This window comes from Alosa sapidissima, chromosome 23 (genome assembly GCF_018492685.1).
Source record: "Alosa sapidissima isolate fAloSap1 chromosome 23, fAloSap1.pri, whole genome shotgun sequence".
In the NCBI taxonomy this organism is placed as follows: domain Eukaryota; kingdom Metazoa; phylum Chordata; class Actinopteri; order Clupeiformes; family Clupeidae; genus Alosa; species Alosa sapidissima.
Window position 1 is genome coordinate 22,812,923 of NC_055979.1, and position 27,500 is coordinate 22,840,422.

General features: G+C 47.1%; 1 protein-coding gene across 1 annotated transcript in view; it reads left to right on the forward strand.

The window, feature by feature from the left end:
• Window positions 1-27,500, forward strand: part of LOC121698047 (partitioning defective 3 homolog B-like) — a 69,153-nt gene that overhangs the window by 31,920 nt on the left and 9,733 nt on the right. The window contains exons 8-13 of the mRNA XM_042079761.1: window positions 1,204-1,389; window positions 5,755-5,919; window positions 17,246-17,345; window positions 20,868-20,997; window positions 21,351-21,451; window positions 26,978-27,022. Coding sequence (XP_041935695.1) covers window positions 1,204-1,389; window positions 5,755-5,919; window positions 17,246-17,345; window positions 20,868-20,997; window positions 21,351-21,451; window positions 26,978-27,022 — 727 coding nt within the window. The remainder of the gene's footprint in view (window positions 1-1,203; window positions 1,390-5,754; window positions 5,920-17,245; window positions 17,346-20,867; window positions 20,998-21,350; window positions 21,452-26,977; window positions 27,023-27,500) is intronic.

Genomic DNA, 27,500 nt, shown 5'->3' on the forward strand with positions numbered 1-27,500 from the left:
TCTCTCTCTCTCTCTCTCTCTCTCTTTCTCTGTATGTGTCTATTTATTCTCTCCCCTCTCCCCCCCACGCTCTCTCATACTTCCCCGCAGGAAAATAGGCCCACCAAATGGGTCTGCTCTCATCTCCAAGCCTGTCATTACCAGTCCTGCATTTCCAGGGCCTCCACTCCGCTCCTAATAATGTGCTCCTCTCTTTTCACGCCTCTGTCTTCATTATCTTCTCCTCTCTCTCTCTCTCTCTCTCTCTCTCTCTCTCTCTCTCTCTCTCTCTCTTTTTTTCTTTTTTCATATGGACTACAAAGTCCTGATGCTGGTACACAGGTCATTCTTCTGAGCTAAAAAAGAGATGTTGTGTGGAGTGTGTGTGTGTGTGTGTGTGTTGTATTGTATGTGTGTGTGTGTTTGTACCCCAGGGATGGGTTATTGGTCTTAAATGATCCCTCCACCCCTCCTCTGCCAGCTAAATGAGGCCATGTAAAAAGGTTATTATGTCTCCTTTTGAAATCGCACGCTCCTGCCTCTATTTCTTTTTATCTTCAAATGGAACGAAATGACCTCCCTCCCTCCCTCCCTCCCTCCTCTCTGTCTCTCTTAACCCCCCCACACCACTGCTCTCCTTTGTTCCTTGCCCCCCCCACCCCAACCCCTCCTATTTTTCCATCTCATCCTCATATTGGTTTTGCACTCCTCATCCTTTGATATGGCCTTATTTTAGCTTCCTGTGTTTTGCGGCAGACACCTTCATTCCCCCCCCCCCACACACACACACTCACACACACACACACACTCTCACTCTGCTCCTCTGCCTTTCCTTTCTTCTCTCCTTTCTGTTCTCTCAGCTGATGATGTTTTTGTAGCTGACAAAATGGTAGCAGAACATGTGCTCAAAGCAATACCATTATACATTTGTGTTTCTTGTCTGACATTGTGATTTTTCTGTGAGCGCATGTAATCATAATGACGTGGTATCTCTCTTGTCCATTCTCTCTGTCTTTTCTTCTCTATGTTTCCTCTCCTGTTCTTTTCCCTTCTGTATTTCTCTCTGTTCATCCTTCCTGTCTTCTCCCTCTCACTCTGTGCCCCCCCCTCTCTCTCTTTCTCTCTCTCTCTCCCTCTCTCTCTGTCTCTCTCTTTCTCCCTCTCTCTCATTCTCTTTCTTTCTTTCTCTCTCTCTCTGTTTCTCTCTCTCTCTCTCTCTGTCAGAAAGGGGAGCAGACAGGTGTGCCCATGTCAGAGGAGGGACGGGAGCAGCTGATGTTCGAGGTGCCCCTGAGTGACTCCGGCTCGGCCGGCCTTGGGGTCAGCCTCAAAGGCAACAAGGCCCGCGAGACCGGCGAGGACCTGGGCATCTTCATCAAGTCCATCATCCATGGAGGAGCCGCCTATAAGGTACACACACACACACAGACTGTCAATTATCCACACACAGAACACCATAGCATGTGTTGTCCCATCAGTCAATTTTCCCGCCACCCCAAACGCGCTGTAACCTTTTCTCTTATTCAGACCTTGTTAGAGCTCTACCTTTTTGACAGTGATGTAAGTAACACAGATTTCATGTTACTAATGTATGTTCTGAAAAGACTGTATATATGTTCTCATGGATAATATGATCTAATTCAAGTGTTGTGTAAGGCTTGCGAGTGGGGATGCTTTCTAGACGTCGGTCTGTTCCCATATTAGACGTCTAGAGCAGAAAATAGCCTGAGCCACAACCAAGCCTGAACAAACACCAGTTTCCTGGTCCACTCACAATACAGACGGCAGCTGCCATGGACACCAGTCCTGCTGACCTCCGACCCCTGACCCCTGTCCCCTGGCCCTCTGTGTCACGGTTGACCCAATCAAAGGCAACCCTATGAGCTTTTGAAGAAAGATGCAGCATTAGGGAGAAGGAACTTAAGTATAAAAGTCCTCCATTGAAGTTTGCTTTCCAAACGTCCCAAGAAAACCCCATTTACCTGCTCCTTAATACATGTGTAGTCACAGGGAAGGTGGATGGTCATGTTTTTTGTGCAGCTGAACTGCAAACTGTCATATGGGACTGTTTAGTTGCTAGGTTACGGGTACCTGGCAAATCACGTCATTCTGTCTGGCATTTTGTTTTTGTTTGATTTTTTTTTAAAAATAATAATTTTCATAATTGAATAATGTTTTGTTTTATTTTTGTATGCACTCTTAATTCAGACTTAGTTATTTTTGCATTTGTGTAATTTTTGGTGTATTTTGCCCTTGTGTTGATGGCATAAACCTATGCTAGTTATTTGTCAACTTAATGTCCATTGGGCTGAAGAGTCTTCCCTGGACTGCATAGGTCTGTTAGATCAGTCGCTGCCTTCACAAAGCCTGGACTACTGCTGGTACAGAGCTGCTCTTCCAGCGTCTGGTCAGAGAGATCGCTCAGGACTTGGGGACTGGTGGTGCCTTGGCTCAGTGGGTGGCCTGTGGCTGGCATTGCAAGATGTCCGCTGAGCTGCTGGTGATCTGTCGTGCTGCCTCAACCAGCGTGTGGATGGAGGCTGTGCAGAAATTCACACTAGTGATTGAGGTTCTGTCGCTGTTGGAGGTTCAACCAAGCTGATGTGCAGGCTAGCTTTCCAAGGTCTGCCTGGAGAAATCGCTCGGCACAGCTGATCTGTGCTTCCGGAGCTCAACAGATGGCCTAATGTTGCCTGGTTGGACTGGTCAAGAACACCATGCTGCTGTTTGAACTTATTATTGATGTTGTCTGTGTGAAGCGCTATAAAGTAGCCATTGTTCTGGACAAGGTGCTATATCAATAAATTGACCTTTCCTTCAATAGTATGTCTGTTTAACCCATTCGCGCTGGATGCTGCATGATGCAACATTCTCTCCCGCCGGATGCTGCATAGCGCAACATTAAATCTCCCGCTGGATGCTGCGTAGCGCATCATGCTTTTTTTTTCATGTTTCTAGGTGCTACAGAGGCTTAGATATTACATTTTGGTAGACGTTGACAATTTTTAGTATTTTTTCAGAAAACCCTCAGGAAATAAGGTTATTTAGTCTAGAATGTCATAGGATTCTATAGGCGTTTTTAGCAGGCATTTTAGGAGTAATTGGGTTAAAGTGCATGGTGTTCTTAAGAACCCAATGAGATTTTTTTCTGAAGGGTGCCCTTTTGAGTTGGGAGTTGTGGTGAATATGGGGATCTTTTCTTTAGCCGAGCTTGTCAGAAACTGAGGAGCATCTGTGTTGGATAGCTGTCGTTCAGAGTGCAGAGTTTACCCGTCACGAATTGAGGCAGCTAAATGCGAGGCTTCCTGAGTTCATCACCCAGGTGAAACTCTGCAGCCAAAGTCTGAAAGCACTCTCTCCATTGGAGACACAAACTTTTGCCACCAGTGCCATCATCCACATGGCCCTTTGTAATTCCTATCGGTTGGCGTCTAATGCCCTCGGAGAGTGGTTTCAGGCGGTGCCCACTTGCCCCATTTTCTTTTCCAGAACCATCCACGGTCCACTCCGCTTTCATGCGCTCCTCTCACTCCATTACAGCCCAGCATGAAAGCCGGGCAGGTGGAGTGGCCGAGTGATGATAAGGGGGGCCGCGGAGTGGGGCCAGAGACGGAGCTGCGCCACAGGCCCCACATCACAAGGCACTCCAGCTCAAGTAGGCCTGGCGAGCGAGCTCCATCAGGAGGCCCCTATCAGGCAGCGAGTGAGCGAGCGAGGGATGGGAATGAAAGCAGGCAAAGGAGAGGAGAGGCCTCTTCAAAGCCTGCAGCTGTAATCTGGGTCTGTGTGCCCTCATCAATCTCTCCCCGCACACACACGCAGAGGCAGACTGGGCCCCCGCGGGCAGCTTTCAGAGATGGGGAACGGGCCACACTTGTGGAGGAACCTCTCTGGATGGGCCTCATCAACAGACAGTCGGGAGACAGGGGAGAGGCACAAACAGAAGTGAAGACATCTGTGTGTGTGTGTGTGTGTGTGTGTGTGTGTGTGTGTGTGTGTGTGTGTCAGTCATTGCCTTGATTTTTGCCATATAACCGTTATCACAGCATCTCATTTTCTCTGTCTCGTAATTATGCACACTTGCACGTGTGCATATTGCCACACACACACACACCCTGAAAAACCCTGAGTCTGTTTTGGTTTACCCTGACAGACACACACACACACTTTCTCTCTCTCTCTCACACACATACACATACGCTCCTCCAGTCACACTAATGCTAATTAAATCTTTGAAGAGCTGAGTTGGAGATGTCCAGGGAGCGCTGCGGAGATGGACCCGCTCCCCAGTGAAAGCCTCAACTTTAACTAAGAGGAGAAGAAGCTGATTTTGAAAAGTGTGTGTGTGTATCTGTGTCATAGTGAAGGAATAAGGGCATCTCTACTTCCTCATGTCTGCAAAGTTCTTCAAAAGCTTTAGAACAGACTTGTAACTGAGAATTTGTTGTGTGTGTGTATGTGGTATAAATGTGTGTCCCCATACGGGAGGCAGAGTGCAGTGAAGTATATCCATTGTGTCTGTGTGTGTGCGTGTGCTGCTCACACTCCATGTCTTCAAAAGTCTTCCCTGATGAGGGCAGCCGCAGGGTGAAGGCCAGTCAATGAGCCAGGTCAAAGGTCAGTATTGACCACAGTGTGTGTCCAGACACGGGGGTGTCTTTAGTGGCTCCGGTCACTAATCCCTGACCAACTCCCATCTCCCATGCCTCAGCTCTCCTGCAGACAGACAGACAAATCAGACAGGCAGACAGGCAGGCAGACAGACAGACACAGACAGGCAGGCAGACAGGCAGGAGGATAGACCCTGTTCCATGGCCACTATGTGTCCCTAATGCAATTTAATTCCCCTTACATCCATCCTCGCCACTGATACCAGATCTGTATTGGACCCAGACCTTTCAGTGGCCTGGCTACTATATCTCATCTCAGCCCCTGTCCATCACAGAGAATTACTAGCCTCCCCCGAGCTCCGCTAAATGAACTCCATATGGGAGGTTTCCCCAAAAGCTGTGTTAATGTAAACGCTCTTCTACCTAAACTACAGCAGACCTTGAACCATACAGGATCTCTGACTGTATGTTTAGATGAACAGTGCAGAACTTCGGTTTGTTTGACAGGAGCCCATAGAAAACATCAGGATCAATTTTCCAAAAGCAGAGTGTGTTAGTAATTTGCTCAACCATACCCTCAGAAAAGTGCAGTTGCATGGGATGTTACTGCAGTTAGTAATTCTGGACCAACATTAGTGAATCAAGGACAAAGAGGTCTTGCATAATAAAATAAGCATTCACTTATATGAATATCTGAATGAGCACAGATGTCATTACACAATTACCATCCTTTTTAGGATTTTGTTTGTGATTAACAGATGGAAGGCGTGTAAGGGTGTTATTTTGTAGTCAGCATGTATGCCAGCCCGTATGTGTTTGTATTTTTAGATTAAGCTAAGTACAGTCTTTGATAAATCAATCCCTTCTCTCTGTCTCTCTCTCTCTCTCTCTCTCTCTCTCTCTCTCACTCTCTCTGTCCTCTTCTCCCTCTCTCTGTCCTCTTCTCTCTTTCTCTCTCTCTCTCTCTCTCTTTCCTTCTCTCTCTCTCTCTCTCTCTCTCTCTCTGTCCTCTTCTCTCTTTCTCTCTCTCTCTCTGTCCTCTTCTCTTTCTCTCTCTCTCCCTCTCTCTGTCCTCTTCTCTTTTTCTCTCTCTCTCTCTTTCTCTCTCTTATTTCCCTCTGTCGCTCCCTCCTTCCTCTTTCCGTCTCTCCCTCCCTCCTTCCAGGATGGCCGGCTGCGCGTGAATGACCAGCTCAAGGCCATCAACGGCGAGTCGCTGGTGGGCCGCTCCAACCACGACGCCATGGAAACGCTGCGGCGCTCCATGTCCATGGAGGGCAACCTGCGCGGCACCATCCAGCTGCTGGTCATGCGCTCCTCCCCTGCCCAGGTAGGCACCACCACCACCACCACCACCACCACCAACTGCCCCCCTCCTCCTCCTCAACCGCTGCTGAGGCCGGTTCTCCTACCCCACACAGCCATGCCCCTGCACCACCACGGGGACGTCCCCCTGCTCCGCAGACGGGCCACGGAGCCTGGACCCGGGGCCTGGGGTAGCAGCGGTCACTCGGGGCACCGCCAGTACAGACACGACCACTTCCGGCTGTCAGGAGGTCCCTGAATTCAGCTGCCGAAAGTTGAAAGAATCCTATACAGTTAAAGCACCACCGTGTGCTGTGTCACTGAGGAGCAACACCGTAGAGCCGTATGATCACGCTGATCAGTTCTACTTCCTGGGTAGTGTTTGTTTTGAAAAGGTTGACTCCGAATGCAGGGACTTATTTTACTTTCCAGTCTTGATCCTTCAGTTTTGCCTCCGAGTTTGAGGCAGCCAAAGAGGTCTTTTTTTAAGAGCCATTCCACAGTTATGCCACACCTAGCAAATGTGTTGGCACAGACCGGCGTTGTGAAGCAGGGCTGCATAGCCAAGTATTTGGCGCAGGAGGGCCAATGTCCTCACTCAGGATAAAAGAATTCTGGGTTAGAAAGTACATTTCCAGACCAACCCTCCAGCAAAAAAAAAACACTGAGCCAGCTCATTTGAGTCATTAGTGAAGTCATTTGCCCCTGATTTCCGCACCGCGCAGATTAGTGAATCCAGATGGCGGAGACGCAAAGTGCTGGGTTGGACTCGTACCTGGACCCTCTACGTCTGAGGTCATGAATGATTTGACAAGTATGCCTGCCGGCGTTCATACGCAGTAACTTCGCTTCTGTTCTGCTTGCCATTTTGAATGGTGTCACTTGGAGCATAGCCAGCAACACTGACATGCCCTGAATGTTCTAGGATCAGCATTTGGTATTTGTTGCAAACACTACTGATATGCAATATTTATTAGCCGTTGGTTTCCGAGAGAGACTAATCTCGAAAATAACTGTTTCCGAGCCTTTTCTAACCAGACACACATTGTTGCTAAATGCTAACTACTTCTCATTTAGTTTTGATTCTATTCTGCACTGCTGTCCCAGTTTTCTTTCCTGCTCTAATCAAAGCCTCAATTGTGTCTCAAAATGTCTCTGCTACAATACTAATAATGTTCTTCTGCTCTGAAATCTGCTCATGTTTTCTACTGACTTCATATTTATTTGTACCTTTATTTCAATTGAATGTCTTCCTCCTGTCTGTTTTCTCTCTCTAACTGCACTTGTATGACTGATACTTTTGTGAAATAAAGAGAATGAAATCTGCATGCTTGACTTTTCCTTACCTGATTTTGTTGCCTGTCCCCTCTTTATTCTTCCCTCAGTCTTGCCTTTCTATTCACTGGGTGTGCTTAGGGGGGGGGGGGGGGGGGGGGTTTGCATTGTCTACTCTGTCTGAATTATCTGGACACATCTGCATAATCGTGCAGCTATTTGACAAATAACGTCTTGCCCAAAGGTGACTCATTACCACAAAAAAGTGATTCATGGACTAACGTTGCAAAGAAATGTCCAAACATGCCTTGAAACGGTTGTAGTGCAAGTCCAGAGGTCAGTCACAATGTCATATTTTCACTGCCCCCCCCACCACCACCAACCTGTCCTCTCAAAAAGAACACTTTATGTGGCATAAATGATTGCCTCTTAAAACAGCTCTCCCTTCTCCTCATCTTCATTTTTCGGGTCTTTGCGGACTATTAGCATAATGGCACTCCAGTGTATCCAACCATTATCTGATTTCTCAATTCCGCTACAAATCTGATTCATCTCTAATCCGGGCGAAGTGGAATTGCTTACTTAGCGGAAGAGCCACTCTGCGGATGCGCCGTGGTCGGTGGAAGAAAAAGAGAGAGAGGGGTTGATCAGTCACGGCGCTGCATATAATGTGAAACTGTTGCCAAATGAAATGAATTGAAACTTTCTGGAAGAGAGAGGGAGAGAGGGAAAAAAAGAGAGGGGGAGAGAGAGAAAAAAAGAGAGGGAGAGAGAGAAAAAAAGAGAGGGAGAGAGAGAAAAAAAGAGAGGGAGAGAGAAAAAAAGAGAGGGAGAGAGGGAAAAAAAGAGAGGGAGAGAGAGAAAAAAAGAGAGGGAGAGAGAGAAAAAAGAGAGGGAGAGAGGGAAAAAGAGTTGGGGGGGGGGGGGGGATAGAAAACACCCATACGGGTTGATCTCTGGGGAAATGGAGAGGGGTTGGGGGCTGAGTCTGTGCAGTGTGTAGTTAACTTTCACAGGAGTTTTATTGATAATGGCCTTGGAAGGCTGACATATATATACTCTGGCCAAATACCAGCAACAGCAGACAGTTTTTAGCCAGGCATGTTGAGAAGATGGAAATGGTCACTAGATGTTGCTTCAATATCTGGGCATTATTGACCTATTTGATAAACTACCTATTATTTAAAATACTCTTGACCATGTGGATGGAGGAAGTGTAGAGGTGAGAGCTGAAGTCCTGCATTTGGTATTCTGATAGGGAGGGACTGAGGAACACAACACTGAACAAGCTCATCATACAGTACACTGCACAAAATGATACCTTACCAAGTGTTATAATCTTACTGTATATTAAGATAAAAAATCTACCGGTAGTTAGTATTGCTTTTAGTAAAAAGATACTTTGAGCTCTTGTAAGATTATTATTCTGAAGTCATGCATTTGGTATTCTGATAGGGTGGGACTGAGGGCTCCTCCAACACTGAAGAAGCTCATAATGGCCAACTATATTTGTGCTACAGGTTTATAGGCACTGCATTCTATACACAGGAAGGGATGGTGTGCTAGAAAATGCCTATATTTGCAGTCTATCTGCTATCAATTTATCATAACATCTTACAGGCTACAAGCTACCTGAGGAGGTGTGGAATGATATGACAGACGCATTACAAAATATTTCAGGAATAGTTCCATGACAGCCATATCACTGCTTTTTCTTTTACTGGGCATTCAGAAAAGTGCCTGGGACATTTCTGTTTGTGTAGCAAGGCTCCAATGAAACCTATGGAATAATGATTTGCTTCAAGCTGCTTAGGTATTTGGTATAAGAATGAAGCATGCATAAATTCAAGGAGCCCCTTTGTAGATATAACATTGAATTGAGTTTGTGGATCATTCAAGGCATCATTTGTAAATTTTTTGCTGAAACCTTTGACATGCGTATTTCGTTGGTTGCTGGTGTACAGTTCATTGTACTTTTCTAATGCTCGCTTAATTGGCCAAAGTGGGAACATTGAGAAGGAGCCACAGATATACAGCTACTGTATGCAAAGCATGTTTTGTTATTATATGGAGGTATGTGGGTAGAAAAGGAGTATACAAATGTTTACTCTGCTTGCGTGATAATTGTGTGCATACCCTGCTTTGAACTTAAGGGTCTGAAGCCAGCATGGCTTAATGAAGCAGTGGACACCGTGGCCATGTTAGCAAAGGGTACTGATTTTCGCCTGGTCAATTTGGGCATCTTTAGCTGGAAACACAGTCTGAGCTTTGGGGTCTGGCACAGTCTCTAGGGGGAACACACTTGTGTTTGGGTACATTGTGTTTGCATGCATTGCCAATGGTGGCCTACCCTTGCATGGCAAGCCTTTACTCCCAGTCCCTCTCCAACACCCCCCCCCCTCAAACAGGCCTGTTTTCTGAGGCTGTTTTGTGCTTTCAGAGGAAGCATCATGTCCACTGGGGCCCACCAACATTTGAGGTAAGTGTCTACTTAGTGACGCTCTTTGTTACAATGGGCTAAAGCTATATTTTTTGCGGCATGTTTTGCCATTCATTCTAGAATGTTATGCAATATGCACAACTAGAATGGCACACTGCCCTCTCCCCACATACACAGCACACTATCCCATCTCCCTTGTCATCCCCCCAACACACACACCAAGACCCCTGGCAGTTGGGTTAGCCCCTTGAGCCGTGGATCTGCCCAAGGTTTCTTCCTTGGTAAGGGAGTTTTTCCTTGCCCCTGTTACCCCCCCCCCCCCCCATAAATGCACAAATAGGCTGACACCAGACATAATCCTTGTTAAATGGAATCGGATGGCATCCTTGTTAAATGGAATCGGATGACACCAGACATAATCCTTGTTAAATGGAATCGGATGGCAAAATTGGTTTTCCCAGAATGCTTCAAGTTCAGTTCAGTTCAGTTCAGCTGTGGTTCTGAATAGCTAAACATTGCGTTGTAACAATAACAGTCAAAAGCAGCTGCGATGATTTATATGAAGCCTCCTCGTCAAATTTAAGTGGCCACAGCAGGCTGATGTCCAAGGAACTGCTTAGGATGTGCTTTGTGAAGTTTATATCAGCAGTTCAGTTTTACATAACTTCATTCTGGGACGGTTTGTTGGAGGAAAAATGACTATTTTCTTTGACACTGAAACCCTTGAGATGGGATCATGTTTCTTTCTTTCTTTTTTTTTTTTCTTCTGGCAATACTTTTTCTCATTACTCTCCTGGTGATGGGTCAATGTGTCCAGCCAGAGGAACACTGAAAAAAAAAAAAAAAAACAACAAAACATGTCTGACCACTGACACTGTCCTCTTTTAGATTAGCAGAGCCCAAAAGTCAAACAGTGCATTTTCCGTAAGTCGCGCCCTTATCGCTTGTCAACACATTTTTGCACTTCCCCACAACAACACTTTAAATTGGTCAGGGCCCAGCTTAAACGTTCCAGAAAGCTTTGGCATTTCAAATAAGCAGTCGGCAGCTGTTCTGTTGTTTAAAGTAATGTGTTTCGTAGTGTTTGACTTGACATGGAGATGTTTCACATTTAGGGCCACTGTTATGAAACTGATCTGGGCTTCATTGTGAAGGCAACAACAATGTTTTGCTCTGATCATTCAGTGCAGTGACACCATTAGTTAGCAACTTTACAGAGCGTTAGCTGCTCTCCGTCTCAAATGAATCTGTTGCAGCAGATTTCATTTTCATTGATATAGCTGCATTGAATGCGTTAGGCTTGGGTTTGAGATTGCTGGTAGATTGTAGGATGGGTTGTCACCCTTCTGCACCCCAACACACACATTGTGTGTACACGCGCACATACACACACACACACACACACACACACACACATACACACATACTTACACGCCTTCGTTCGCCACCACTGTACCCTTCTGGCTCAGTCAAGATGAATGGTGATTGGGCAGGACAGTAATGGAGTCGATCAATGATGGGTGGCTTGTCATCTAAGAGGCATTCCTAATTAATCACGTTCAGGCGGCCTAATCAATACACCGTTAATCACCCAGACAGAATGGAGCGATAAGGGAAAAAAGGCTTGCGAAAGGTGGGGTGTTTAAAAAAAACTACACATCTCACTCCACCCATGGCAACATGATGGATAGAGAATTCCCATTTTCATCAAGCCTAGCTTCATTTGCTGTTAATGAGTTATTGTTTTCCTTAATGGCATTTTAGGCAGTGAGGATGTTGCAGAGTTGGTACATTCCTGTGTTGTACGATTTCCATAGCGACGCTTGTATTTGTGTTGTGCTCGTAGCAGCATTGAGAGCCCAGATTGCGAGTCCCCCCCCCCCCCTGTAGCTGGCTGATTTGTGCTGTGATGAAGCCACGTTCAGGGCACCGGGGTTTTTTGATTAGGAAGTCCCAGACACATCTCACAAACCCACCTTGTGTGATCCTCCTACAGCCAGCCGCACCGCAGCCAGTGATGGAATGAAAGGAGGAACAAATAAAGAGGAGGAAGCAAAGAGGCGGTGGTGGTAATGGCGGCAGGCGATGACTAAGTGATGGCGCTCGCTACTATCCCGCTCGGCTTCTTATTGTGCCACTCGTCTTTAGCGGAGTGACGGGAGCGACGCTTTCTTTCCTGATCAGTTTCCCACCCCCTCAATACCCACCCCACCCCCCCTCCACTCCTCCATCTATTCCCCTCCCCACCTCCTCCTAGTTTTTCTCACCCTCTCTGTCTGTCTGTCTCTCTCTTTCTCTCCCTCCATCTCATGCTATCTTTCATTCTTTCTTTCATTCTTTCTTTCATTCTTTCTTTTTCTTTTATCCCTCTCTTCTTTTTTTCTTCCTCTCCTTTTCTGTCCTCCTTCAGGGAGATGCTGTCATGCTATCAGTAGAGCCCATCCCCGTCTAATCCTGCCTCCTCCACAGCAGGGCTTTTACTCAGACGCTTAATCTGATTACACCATAGAGGCCTCTAATGAAAGAGAGCCTGGGGCTCGCCTGGAGGTGTCTGCCCTCCGATGCCCTCACCAACCCCCCCCATCCCTCCTTGTAGTCCACCTCTGAGGCCCATTGGTGAGCTGGAGGGAGTGTGGCGGTGTACTGTTTGGGGGGGGATGGTATCTATGTCTTTGGTGTTGGACTACACAATCAGCCCACTATGGTGTAACTGCTAAACTTGCATGCTTGCGTGCATGATCAAGTATAAGTAAGTATATATGCTCTTTTAATCCCGTGAGGGAAATTTGGTCTCTGCATTTATCCCAGCACACAGTGAGCACACAGTGAGGTGAAGCACACACTAACCCAGAGCAGTAAGCTGCCTGCTACAGCGGCGCTCCGGGAGCAGTGAGGGGTTAGCTGCCTTGCTCAAGGGCACTTCAGCCGTAGATGTGGGCATGGGAGAGCAGTGCTCAACCACTTCCCCCGCCCACATTTTTCCTACTGGTCGGGGATCGAACCGGCAACCCTTCGGTTACAAGCCCGAAGCCCTAACCAGGGGGCAACGGCTGCGTGCGTGCGTGCGTGCGTGCGTGCGTGCGCAAGTGTGTGAGTCTGGGAGAAGATGATACAGTAGATAGATAGATATATATAAATAGATAGATACTTTATTGATCCCCAAGGGGAAATTCAAGGTCTCAGTAGCATACAGACATCACACACAACATGCACTTACAGCAGAAAGAGTAAATATAGAGTAAGTATATACATATAACAAAACTCCACTGTACAATAGAGACTGTAGAAGATAAGAAAAAAAAAAAAAAAAACTAAATGCTAAATATACATTTAGAATTAAATAAAAAAAACTCCACAGTGTGCTTAAGGATGACCAAGCATGAGGCGCTTGCAGTGGCAGGGCAGTGGCTGGGCTGGGACTGGGCCTGTAATTCTGTGTGCATGGTAAGGTGCTCAAGAGAGTGAGTGTCATGGTGAAGGTGCAAAAAGTAGTCCAACAGTAGTCCAGCAGTGCAACAGTGCAAAAATAAGGTCTAGAGACCAGCATAAATAAATATGGACAAATAAGACAGTAATGTATAATGTAGACGGATGTAGATGTAAGGTAATATACAAACTATAACAGGGCAAGAATAGGTTGAGGTAATAGGGTTATACCCATTCAGCATTGAAGCAGAAGCCATTGGTCATGTGTGCTAACATAGCATGAAAAACAGTGTAGCAGTAAAACATTAGGCTGTGGACAGTAGTAAAACAGTAGGTGACAGTCAGTACTTGAAACATGGAGAGGTGGAGAGGCAGACAGACTATGCAGAGAAGCTATGTGTGAATGTGTGTGTGTGAAAGTGTGTGAGTCTGAGAGAAGCTGTGTGTGTGTGTGTATGGCAGGCTGCCTCCCCTAGTTCCCTCTCCCTCATGAGCTTCTTGTCGCATGGCTGATCAGAGCGCCAACACAGACAGGCCAGAGCATCGCTACTGATCTGGGAGACTTCCTGTCGGAGAAATGTGTATCTATATCCTCTGGGACTCTCTCTCTCTCTCTCTCGCTCTGCCTCTCGCCATCTAGGTCTCTCTATCTTTCTCTTTGTGTGTGAACAGATAGTCTCTGTGAGTATTTCAGTTCGTGTTATTATTTCAAAGCTGTATTTCACAACTTTTTAGCAACACTTTATTTTGGGCATCATGTCTTGTCAATCTATTAATATCGTTATCTATGAAGCGCACACACACACACACTTAAGCCCCAATTCCCTCTGCATTACGGACTGCTCATCTTTGATAAGACCCTATTCACCGCTCTCCTGTTCTCCCTCTCTAACCCATTTGTTACTGGGCTGTTCTTTGTGAACAACATCCATCATCAGTGTCAGTTTTTAGAGGTTCAGTTCATCAAACTCTGTTGTTGGATCAAGGTTTGGATCCTGCCTCCCTGTCCTGTCTGGCAGAGTTCTAAATAGTGTATTTCATCTTTTCCACAGATTAATAAATAAATATTGCTTGTGATTAATAGGTGTGTTTGTAGATAAACAGAACAGTAAAACTGTTTTTGAGGAGGCAGAGAGTAAATTAGTGTCAATAAATTATGCAGACTTCACTGGTTGTATACAAATAATTTAATTTAATTCAATTTGTACTAATGGCTCCTAATAAACATGTTTATCTTGGGAACTGTCAAGCTCAGAATCACTGACAGAAGCACTTTTCTACATTTATGGACGGATTATGTGGCAAAAAGTTTGTGTGTGACTTCAAATTTTATGCCTAGTAAATCCAGGTACTTAAACTAAAGTGTTACGTAGGAAATGTAGAACCCATCAGAGATTTGCGTCTTTAACCTGTCAGTAATGATTGGCACCGTTGGTTATTCTCATAATATTTGAATTGTGACATTGTTGTGTTTACGATGCACAGCTAGAAATCACAATTTTTCACACAGAGGAAACTAATTGTATTGCTTCCATTGTGTCCATCCTTACAGAGGAGAGAGAGAATGAGAGAGAAAGGAAAGGACAGACTTCAAGAGAGAAACCGAGCCATGTTGACAGCCGTAATGTGACTAGCGTGACACTAACAGCTATTACGAGCTGTCGTCCTGCCTCATAACTATGCACCTGAGACTTGGCACTGGGCACGAACAAAAGGCTGTTGTGCGGCGATGCCTGGGCCCCGGCGCCCCGCTGGGTTATTGTGTGCGCACGTTCAGCCACACTTTGAAGTGGTGATATCCTAATGCCTCTCATCTTCGTCCTCCTACCAGCGGCAACGTGAAAAACGAGCGCTCGCTTTTGTTCCGGCGCGAACGCGACTGCCGCCGCTCTTGTGTAATGCCGTCATAATATCCGTTCAATGAGAGGTGGTCCTGCGGTGAGCGCTGGGCCCGGCGTGACGACCATATGACATGCACGCGCATAGCCGACACAATAATACACATTCACACACACACTCACTCACTCAACAACTCAAACTTACTCACTCATACAGTTACTTTGTCACATTTTTGATGCGCACACACACACACACACACACACACACACACACACACACACACACACACACACACACACACACACACATACCTACAGTACACCTGTTTTCCACAGGAAAGAACTAGTTGTTGCATTTGATTCGAGTGAAAAGGCTGGAGTCACCAAGTGGTCACGTCTTCATTATCTTTCTCATCTTCGTCGTTGTCTCCTCGCTTGACGAGCCACTCGCTTTCTCTCCTCTCCTCGCTCCTGCCTACTCTACCCCCTCGACGTGCCGCCGCTGTCGCCCCAGGATATCCCATGCGGTTTCCTGACAACGGTTGGCGTGGCTGTGTGTGTGCCGTCGTCTCATTAGGCCCCAGCGTGCGGCCCTGTCTGACAGGCCTGTGATGTCCTCATTTGGCTGCCTGGAGGAGCCGCTCCGCGCTGCTCGCCCCAACGCCAGGACGAGGCCGCGTCTCCGCACAGCAGGGGGGGGGGGGGGGCGGCATTAACGCACGGGACTGATGACACGCGTGCATGCATGCAGAGAGAAAGAATGAGTGTGTGTGAGAGAGAGAGAGAGAGAGAGAGAGAGACAGAAAAAAGAGAGAGAGCGCACATATATACATTACAAAGAAAGAGGGTACATATACATTGCATGTACGGGGCAGATGACACGCGTGCACGCATGCAGAGAGAAAGAATGAGTATGAGAGAGTGAGTGAGTGTAAGAGAAAGAGAGAGAGAAAGAGAGCACAGATATATATTACAAAGAAAGAGGGTACATACAGTATACATGGTGTGAGCATGTACAGTATACATGCTCACACCACCCGTATATTATGCACACATACATTATGCTCTCACTCACAATGCACATGCACACCGCACATACAATGCACACACAGATGCTGGATCAGGTGTGTGTGGTTCCAGCAGAGCAGAGTTTGTAAGAGCTGAGTTCCGTTAGTGGGGTTAGTCTTTTCAGTTGATTGACTGTGATTTGGGTGTTCTATTCAGATGTACTGTATGCTCTGAGACATGCCACATGTGGCGTTATGAAAAGACACACAGTGGGATCAAAGCTACATGACAGTCCTCTACCGTTGCATTTGGGAGGGCTTGCAACCAGGCTCAGACCCCTGGGAGCTAGACTACGTCACCAGAACAAGTCAGTCTTAATGTAATCGGACTAGCGAGGGGCCCACAACACCATGCGTCTGCTGACCTCTGTGTCTGGTGGCCTTCGTTGAGTGTAGAGTACATGGTAGAGCAGCGGTAATATCACTGCCTGACAATCAGCTGGCCCAGGTTCAATTCCCCATCCTGCTGTTGCGAGTCTGTGTTGCTTTGGCTAAAAGCATCTGCTGAAATACAAGTCAAGTTTAATTTTAACAATGGTGACCGAGCTGCACTGCCAACACAAGACCCTGTAACATTAGCAGGGATACTTTTGGTGCATTGTAAAGCATTTCCTCACACAAAAGACTTTGCACAAGGCTTTGTGTGCATATGGACTTGAAGGAGTCACATGGAGTTGGAGTTGTGCTTTGATCCTGGTCTTCCCACAGAGCCTTTTATATATTGAATCAGCCATGTACTGTATGATGCTGCAGGGCCTGCGATTTATTACATTTGTAGTTTTATACTTTTGTCCAGACATTTCATAGGATTTGTTCAATTTGACTGGGTTATCTTTGCAGCGCTGAGTTATTAATTATATGTCTGGTTCTAAATGTGCTCTGTTTATTTTCATCATGTGAACACAAGTAGTTTGCAGAGGAGCCAGCCGCCTCAGTGATTTCTCCGTGTCAGAAGCCCTCTGGAAATGGCCTTTTGCTGTGCTTTCATGAGCAACAGTGATAGGGCCCACCCTCCAGTGGAAAATGTCAGCCCACTGCTGTACCCAAACACAATCACCCCCCCGTCTCCTGTCCCTATTGCAGGCTGTTTAGTTCTGTGTGTCATGACCCAGCACCAGTCTCGCTGACTGCCCAGACTGCAGAGCCTGCTGGCTCATAAGACTTGTGTTATGGTGTATAAAGGAGCTCAAGTTTAACTGAAGGCCTTGGCGCCATGTGATGGGTGTTGTAATGGACGTGATGTCTCACTCCTGTCCATCTCTCTGCCCTGCCCCCCCCTCCCCCTCCCTGTTGTGTTTCTGTCAGGAGCCTGTGGAGGTGGTATCTAATCAGAATCTGCTTCCGGAGAGTTCTCAGCTCAGCCTGCCGCCAATGGTGGTCAACAGCATTTACGACAGTGCGCCAGGTGAGAAGACACACACACACACACACACACACACACACACACACACACACACACACACTTCACTTCAAATGATAAAAGTTATTCTTGATAGTCATGATGTATAAAAAGAAATCCAAGCGTCTCATGTTTATCATTGCTCCATGCGCCAGTGCTTCATTAGCTCCCTCCATGCCACACAGAGCACTTCTGAAGCACACAAAGACTCTCCATTTGGCATTTATTATTCAGTGCTTTTCATGTCCAGGGTTTCTCCGTGGGACAGGTATTGTTGGACACCCAGCTTTTACTATTTGTTGTCCCAGATGTCTCCGCTGAATGATTCCTTTTTCCTCACGGCCTGATTGCAAGTGCATCTGTGCTGGAGGATCCACGCGCATCAAACTGAATACCATCTTCAACACAATGTTTTATTATCATTATTTAAAATGATTCATCTCTGCATGTATGGTCCATTTCGAATTCCCCAAACCACCAGCAATTCCCAGCCCTGGCACCACTGATTCAATTCTGTCCTATCTCACTGTGTGCTAATGCGCTTGTTGCAGCCAACCCTGCCAACTGAAATAGATGGAGAATTTTTTCCTTTTTTTTCCCCCTTTTTTGTGCACTCTCTTCCAGCTTTCATGTTTCGAGGTCTGACCTTGAAATCATTATGCTGATGAAATGGATTCTAAGTGGGCCATATTTGCATATGCGCTATTGTGCGAACACACTCGCAGAAGGATAACAAACTCTTTTCAAATTCACTTCTCTTGCCTTTTTTCTCTGTCACTGTCTCCCTTCCTCTCATGTTTTTTATTCTCTCTCTCTCTCTCTCTCTCTCTCTCCCTCTCTATCTGTATCTCTTTCTCTCTCTGGAGACTCACAGTATGGTCTGGGGAACAAAAGCTTTTTTTATGATTATTTTCCTCTGCCTGTGTTCTCCTAAAGCATTGTTTACCGACAAGCACCCCCTTTTCATTAGCGATGTTACTGCACTGTGTGCCGCTCGTGCGGCCTCTAATGTGCAGTTAGTGTATGTGTGGTGCAGAGGCGGTGTAGCACGCCCTTCCTCCAACCACAGCTCCACCCGCGCCCCTCAGCGCCTGAGCTTCCCCCTCCACCAGCCCCATCCCGATCCTATTTTAAACTAGCCCCAGGAAAAGCCTCAAAGAGATGTTACAGCGCTGCTGACTAGGTGGAACTGACTCCTTTTTTCCACATAAGTAAGGTGTGTGTGTGTGTGCCTGTGTGTGGGTGAGTTTTTTTCGGGGGTTCATATCAGTCCTTAATGCCCTCGACGAGGAAATAAATAAGTCTCGATCCTGCAAGAGGAGTGCACACTGGTGCTATTTTTTTTTCTCACTCCGAAAAAAAGCCCCCGCACAAAACGTTTCTCAGAGCGTTTGTCATATTTGTACATCTCGCTTCCTCGACGAGCCCGTTTACGTTCGCCCCCTTGCTTACGTAAGCAGAGCTTTAACCCGCCGGCGCAGGTTTGCAGATGGCTGCATCAAGCACTCCTCATAAACGTTTAATGCCACTCCTGACTACCGGCTTTGGAGGCTCCGCAAGACTTTTTGGGAGTGCCAGAGTGGCGTGTGTGTGTGTGTGTGAGAGAGAGAGCGAGAGAGAGACATCCTGACCCCTGGGGTGGCAGGGTGGGCAAATGCCACCCCAAATGCCATGTAGTGCACTAGGACCTTTGGCAGACTGAGGCAGGCAGGCTGAAGGGGCTGTGGCTTTGACATCTTTTAGTCAGTATGCTGAATGCATGTAGTCTGGCTTTCACCAGACCAAGCTCAATCTTTTAAGATTGAACATTAGTCTGGGAAGTCCGCTATGTATTTTCTACTGCAAAAGAGGCGTGATCAACGGGCATAGTTCAAATGACTCTGTACGCAATTGGATAGTCATTCACCAATCTGACCAACGAACCGGGTGACGTTTGCAGAGCGACGTGAAAACTCCAAGCTCTCCCGCTATTGTTATCGTTTTTAACCTGCCAATAGCGTGCCAGGTGGATAAGCCAGTTTGTGATTGGCCCCGGCAAAAGTATAAAGGAAGCAGGACAAAGAGATGTACAGGTTTCCAGCCTGAGCTGCAGGATGAAAAAGAAACCGCCGTCAGATCAGGCTCACAGATCAGATCACCCAGCCTAGAATGCATGTAAAGATAAATGGGAAATGTGCTTTACACACACACGCGCACACACACACACACACACACTCACACACACATGTAAATAGATGCAGTGATCTTTCAAAGATTATTTCTCAATCTCCTTAAGTTCATATGGATAAAAATGTTTCTGTTCATACACCACTGTGGGGAATTCTGTGTTTGTGTGTGCATGGGGGACCACTGGTTGAACACGCACACACACACCTGTTCAGTGCTATGCTCATATATCTGTGTAGTCTGGTCGTTGGAGTTGCCTCACACACACACACACACACACACACACAGCTGGGAGTCTCTTAGGAGAGGCGTTTGTGTTCAGGAGGTCGTTAATTATCAGGGAGAAGTAGAGACACTTGACCATGAACACTTAACCATGCTCAGCCAGCCGTTACGTCTGCTTGCCTGGCTGCCTCTGTGTGTGTGTGTGCGTGTGTGTGTGTGTGTGTGTGTGTGTATGTAAGAGAGAGTGGGAGAGTGATGTGTGGCCTTCGGCAGGGGAGAAATATTGATTGCTCATGTTGTCGTGATAAACCAGGAGACACATCCAGGTTCATACTGGACTCTATGAAAAGAGGGAACAGAAGACTGTGTGTGTGTGTGTGTGTGTTTCATGGTCAATTGCTTGGAAGTTGTCATGTGTGGTTTCTGTCCCCTCGCCATAATGGGAACCAGCGTTATTCCAGCTATTCCATCATGGCCGAACACCCTCCAAACAAATGCGTTTTGATATCCACTCAACTCACAAGCAAGCCTGTGAAAAGCAATCTGTTTTTCTTCTCATGACAACATTAATATTAATGAATGACATGAAATATTTAAAAACGCAGCACAGAGGAGGCTTTTAGAATTCCTCTGGAATGCCGTTTGATTTTGATGTATGGGAAGGAATGCTGTTTGATTCCCAATCATGGCAGTATGATTCCGATCCCTGATGTCGGGAATGGGAAGTCCTGGAGAAGCCCTTGGGGAAGTCCGCAGGTTGGGTGAAGGGAGATTTGCGCTCTCTAGATTCCAGTATTGATCATTGAGATGGCTGCACTCAACATGTAAGACTGATAAGAGTCCAACTTTATCTCGCTGTGACAGGCATCAGCTCAGCACCTCTCCGTTACCTGCTCTCTCTATCACGCCATCTCTCTCTCTTGCCATCTCTTTGTTTCTCTCCCTCTATCTATCTCCTCCTCTCTCTCCATCTTACCCATTACCTACTCTCCAGGTCTCTCAAACGTTCTGTCTGTTTATCTTCTCTAGGTTTGTCTCTCAATCATTTTACTTCTCTCGCTCTCTCTCTCTCTCTCTCTCTCTCTTTCTCTCTATCTCTCTCTCTATATCTCTTTACTCTCTCTCTCTCTCACACAGGGTCTCTTCGATCCTCCAATGGCAGTTATGAGCCTCCAGAGGAAGACTATGATGATGAAGGCTTCCCCCCTCCTCCTTTACACCTGACGGTGGAATCCAACATGCCTCAGCCCACATACGGAGCAGAGAGGTACACACACACACACACACACACACACACACACACACACACACTCCACAAAAAGTAAACGAGAAACATTGTGGCTCGGACCAAGTTGAATTGCTGGTTATTCAGAAGCACAAAACGAGGGGTGATTGGCTGTTGAGATTTCGGCCTAGTAGTTTTGGTGTAAATGTGGCCGCTATTGAAGGTGAGTGAATGTGCAGAAGTGTCTTAAGAGGTGTTTGTGAATATATAGAAGTGTCTTAAGTGGTGTTGGTGAATGTGCACGTGTCTTAAGTGGTGTTGATGAATGTGCACAAGTGTCTTAAGTGGTGTTGGTGAATGTGCACAAGTGTCTTAAGTGGTGTTGTTTACTTCAGGGGGACCAGAGACCACTCACCCTACGCATCTTACCGGTTGCCAGAGCAACAACCACAAAGCCTACCCAACTACAACAGGAACTCCAAGAGCATGGACCTGGGTAAACATACACGCACGCACACACACACACACACACACACACACACACACACACACACACACACACACACACACACACACACACACACACACACACACCATACACACACACACACACAAATACAAACAGAGAGACTGACAGAAACATCAACGGACCTCCACCCATAACACAGCCAAGACGTCACATACCTAAAAACACAAACAACTGCCAAAGCAGTTTGAATCAGACATCCACACAATGTACACACCGATCTTATGCTCTACTGTGAGCCATTGTTCTGAGCCTGGCAAGCAGAGAGAGAGAGAGAGAGAGAGCGAGAGATACACTGGTGGTGGCAGAGACGCGTGATAATCAGTACATATGAGGAAGCAGGAGAGAGAGAGATGACCGATTATTTCATGAAGTTATCTGAATGTGTGTTAAGGTGTGAGAGAGCCAAATATTCATTTGTGTTTATGAATGTGTGTGTCCTAGTAGGTGCGTGTGTGTTTGTAAAGACGTCATCTGTATGCATGTCATGTGCTTGTGTGAAAAAAATTATAAGGGCACAAGTGTGTGTGTGAATGAGAGAGAGTGAGTGTGTGTTTGAGAAATAGAGAGAGAGAGAGTGAGAGAGAGAGAAAGAAAGTGTGTGTGTGTGTGTGTGTTGTCTCTGGTGGGCGGTGATAGCAGCCGAGCTGTCGAGCCAGAACCAAACGCTCGGGCGCGACTCCCACCACTCCCCCTGATCGCCACGGAAACCGTCCACCTTGGCCGGTAATAAGCCTGCCCGGTGTGGCACATTTCCCCACGTTAGCCGCGGCTGACCCCGTTAGCTCATCCCTCCCTCCCTCCCTCCCTCCTTCCTCCTCTCTGCCATCCCTCTCTTTCCTCCCCCCGTCCACCCCCAGAAGAGAGGGATGTTCCATTCCGGCGGAGCAGAGCGGCGCTGTCCATTTCCAATTACAGCTCGTTAGGGGGGCGCGGATTGGCTCTCCTCTCACTCTCGCTCGCGCTCCGCCGATGCAGCCGGCCGGCCACCGGGAACTGATTGGTTTTCATTACGGAGGAAGAAGCCACCGCGTCCTGTTTTTATTTCCTCCACCGCTCTCCAGCCACCTGCACCTCTCCCCAGCCTCCTCTTCATCTCTCTGTGTGTGTGTGTGTGTCTGTGTGAGTCTCTCTGTGTGTGTGTCTGTGTGAGTCTCTCTCTGTGTGTGTGTGTGTGTGTGTGTGTGTGTGTCTCTGTGTGTGTGAGTCTCTGTGTGTGTGAGTCTCTGTGTGTGTGTCTGTGTGTGTGTGTGTGTGTCTCTGTGTGTGTGTGTGAGTCTCTGTGTGTGTGAGTCTGTGTGCGTGTGAGTCTGTGTGTCCTCACTTGCCTTATTTCTCTGTTTTTTCTTTTCCCACTGTCTCTTGATATTCCCTCCTTCCATCCGTTTCTCTCCTCTGTTATTGCTCTCTCATTGCTTCTTTGTTTTCCCCTCTCTGTGTCCTCCTCAATTCATCTCTTCCTCATCCCCTCTTCCCTTTCTCCTCTCCTCTTCCCTCTCTCCTCTCCTCTGCTTGCTGCTGTTTATTGGCCTCATCTGTTGTTTTTTTTTGTCCTTATGTTCCCAATTCGATCCCCTCTGTAACTTTTCTATTTTCTTCTCTGATTTCACACTTCTTCTTGTCTCCTCCACAATCACCCCACCTCCACCCACCTCCACCCCTCTCCACCCACCTCCACCCCTCTCCAGCCAGACCAGACCAGCGTATTTAGGAAACGGGTTGGAGCTGAGGCGTGTCCTCTCCCCGTCGTCTTGGTCACGCTCCACTTCATGACCTCTTGAGTCTCATTCCTCTACACTCCCACCCCCTCCCCAACCTGCCCTCTCCTCCGCCAGCCCATAATACTCTCTGCCCGTCGCCCACCCGGCTCATCTCGGGGTCTGTCCTGTCATTACCGTCCTCCGGGGCGAAGAGAGATTGCATCTTTATTAAGGCCCCTCCTAGCTCCCTTATCTCCTCCTCCCATCTCCATCTCCATCTGACCATTGTCCCACTTCTCCCGGAGATGTTATCCACCACGGTGCACGGGTGGAATGAAATGCTCTGCTGGTTAAGGTAATGGAATAGGTAGTGGTGGGCAGCTTGCTACTTACGACCAGGTTAGACAGCTCACTACACTCCTGACCTTGTGGAAAATGAGCCGGGGTGTTGGGGGAGATTGGCAAAGCTTTAAAGGTGTGGGCACCGTAATGCTATATGTCAGCGGGATTCTTTCCTTCCCTTTTCAAAGTGCTTCATAAATCCTCTTATAGAGATATCACCTCTTATTGGAGAAGCCACCGCAGATAATAGTGTCTTTCTGGCGTTGCTTTGACACTGTTCTTCAAAAAAACTGATCTCCACTGGAATTTAGGGAGGGGGACAAATTGGGTTTGGTTTTTCAAAAAGCCCCATGGCTTCTTCCAGAGAGCCGAACAGATTTAAGAAAACGTGGATATTTCGACAGAAACATTCCCTTGACGTGTTCATGGGAGTCAGAGGCTTCACAGAGGCTGTGTGAGATGGATGTCTTCTCTAAAGATGAACCAAGAGCAGGAGACGCGGGCAGACGTGATCATTACGGTGTCTCCCCATGGCTCACCAGGGCCCGCTCAGCCAGAGTCAGGGCTGCTGCAGATGCTACCGTGTGTGAGCTAACGAGCCCCTTTGTCCCTGTGAAACATGCAGCCAGCAAGAATAGAGGCTCTCTCTCTTTCTCTCCTTCACTCTCTCTCTCTCTTTTTCTTTCTTTCACTCTCTCACTCACTCTCTCTCTCTCTCATTCTCTCTATCTATGTTATTTACTTGTTCACAGATTGTTCTCTCTCCCTCCCTTCTCTCTCTCTATCTCTTTCTCCATGTCATTTACTTATTGTCAGGCTGTTCTCTCTCTCTCTCTGTCTCTCTCTCTCCCTGCCTGAGACGCACACTCTTTTCCTCACACAAACATTTGCCCAATCCTCCCCCTCCCCCATTACTAACACACACACACACACACACACACACACACACACACATATACACACACACAGCAGTCAGACATGGGGGGTTAGGGGGGGTCACACCAGGCACCAGCACTGCGGGCTACAAGGCCCCTTGGCCGCCGTCCCCAGTTAATGACTTCACTTTCAGTAAGCAAGAGCTGGCAAATGATTAGCAGCTGTGCATGCTCTGCCACAGGGGAGCCTAGCGCGGCATGCTAACTCGCTAGCTCCCAGCTCGGCCGAGCCCACACTCGTGCCATCACAGAGGGCTGGGTTTCGGTGGAATGCGCCGTGCCAGCGGCCCGCGGTTTGGCACATGTGAGGGTGCCCTGAGGTGACGTGGCATGGCATGCCAGCTGCCATATGAGGGCGCATGCTAGTGGTGTGCCCACTGTTGTGTACCCGATCAGCCTCCGAGCGTCGCTCCCTCACCCACCTCCCAGTCTTGTCCATGTATGCTGTAGCTATGCAGCTTAACCCTTAAAGGTGTAGGTTTTTGAACATTCTAAGTTCCGCAACAATTGAAGGTTCTAAAATTCTATGTTGAATTCAATGAACCCAGATATTCTTTAGAATGTTCATTTCTCAACATTCCCGTCACACCGGTGTGACGGTACTCCTTTAAGGGTTAAAGGTGTTCTCTTGCCTAGCGCTGAGACAGGAGTGAAGGGGCAGTGTGGGCAGTGAAAAGGAATGGTGTTAATCCGTGCTCAGTCGTGACTTGGCACAGAATCCCACCGCTGTGGGGATGTTCGCGCTCATCATGCCCCGAGTTTACTCAGAACCGCAGGAGTCTCAGAGGATGGCAGGATCTGCAAAACTCTTGTCACCCTCCTTACAAATCCCTCAACCCGTCTTCTTCTTCTCCCTCTCTCTCTCCCTTCTTTCTCTCTCTCTCTCTCTCTCTCTCTCTCCTTCTTTCTGTTTCCCCATCGCTCCGTCTCTCCGCTTCTTTTCTTTTGTCTGTTTTTCTTCTTGTCCGTCTCTCTCTCTCTCTGTCGCTCTCTCTCTCTCTCTCTCTCTGTCTCTCTCTCTCTCTCTCTCTCTCTCTCTCTCTCTCTTTCTCTGTGGCTCTCCTCATCATGCTCCACTCTGCTGGGGGAATGGGGGCTCATGAAAAATGAAAGGGATTATTTAAGAGAAATTGCTCTGTAATGAAAACCTATTATTGCATCCCACAGTGCAGAGCCTGTGGCGGCTGCTTCTTCCTCTACTCAATCCTGTTTGTGTGGATTACTGACACACACACACACACACACACAAATACACACACATACACACACACACAAATACACACACATACACATACACACACACACACACACATACACACACACAAATACACATACACACACATACACACACACAAATACACATACACGCACACACACGCACACACACGCACACGCACGCACACACACACACACACAAATACACACACATAAAGAATAGATTTATCCTCATCCTGAATCCAATAGTCTGGGTATTCTTCCTTTAAGCACTGCTGTAACTTCCCCAAAAATCTAACATGATCACACACAAACATACACAAACACACACACATACACATGCACACACACACACTAGCACACCTCCTCATATGCATGCCACACTAGCTTTGGAGGCTCTCTGAACGGTTTATATATATATATATATATATATATATGAACTGGCTTTTTTGGGTGGAGAAGGGTGTGTTTGTGTGTGTGTGTGTTCGTTCATGCCTAAGTAACCACATTTTAAAACAGGATTATTCCTGTTTGCTTTATTTGAATGTAGCTTTAACCTTGACTTGTGTGGGCCTTGGATGGTGTGTGGGCCTTGAGTTGGTATGAGGGCAGTGGTCAGTGTTTTTACTCATACTGTAGGTTGTGTGTGTGTGTGAGAGAGAGTGTGTATGTGTGAGAGAGAGCGTGCAGAGCTTCTATGTGGCACATTATGACACTGCAGCTGAAACCGTATGAAATTGGACTCTGTGTGTGAGTGAGTGAGTGAAGGCTTACTGCAGATGTTCTAACCGCACAGAAGCCTGACTGGCCTAGTAAAGACCCTCCTAATTAAAACCAAGTGCGGCTACTTTGTGGGAGCGAGAGAAAACATGCTCCATATTAGGAAAGAAAGTAGTTCTAGGGACCAACCTTCTTTCTTTCTACCTCTCTGTCTCTGTCTCTGTCTCTGTCTCTCTCTCTCTCTCTCTCTCGCTATATGGCATAAATCTCATAACTCAAAGTCATAGTAATCTGACACACAAAGGCTAACACACATACTGATTACACGTGTTGAGTAGAATGTAGCGAATGTCTTTTATATACCAGCGGAAATATCTTGATTCTTCTTGTTTTGCTGCCAAAGCTATGATACCCCGACTCTTTGAAAAAATAAAAACGACATCATAATAAAAAAGAACTCCCGCTGTGTTCTGTTGCAGTAAAGAATTGCACTCAGTGGGACTGGCAGGCTGACTGATTAGCTTATTGAGTGATTGATTACATGATTCACTACGTGATTGATGGATGTCCCCTCTGTGCTATAGTGCCCGATGAGAGCAACGTTGGATCTCTGGCCGGACCGGCTGCAGGTGAGGACAGACCGTTTCCTTCTCTTCCCACGTTTAACTCTTCACTCCCCCTTTCCCCTCCACACCTCCTTCTCGCTATATGCCTCATTCTATTTTCCTCTTTTTGATGAACAGATGCATGTAGCTTTTGTTTTACTACCTTTGCTTACTCCCACCCACATGCACGCAGGTTTTTTTTGTAGAAGTATATGTATGTGAAGGTCTGAATCCTTTATGCAGGAATACACAATCCCTTTACAGTTTGTTATCAGTTATTCCTACTGTTCCTCTATCCTACCTCTGATTCACACAGACCTCTGATGAGGCTGAGGATGTAGTCACCGTGCATCAAACACACACACACGCACACACACACACTCACCAGCTCCATAGCCTCCTTCATGTTAACTCATCAGCAGCGGATCATGCCAACCGCTAGTGTTCACTCCCTCTGGTCCCTCAGACGTCTAATCTGTTGTTCAAGTCAAAACTTTCCCCC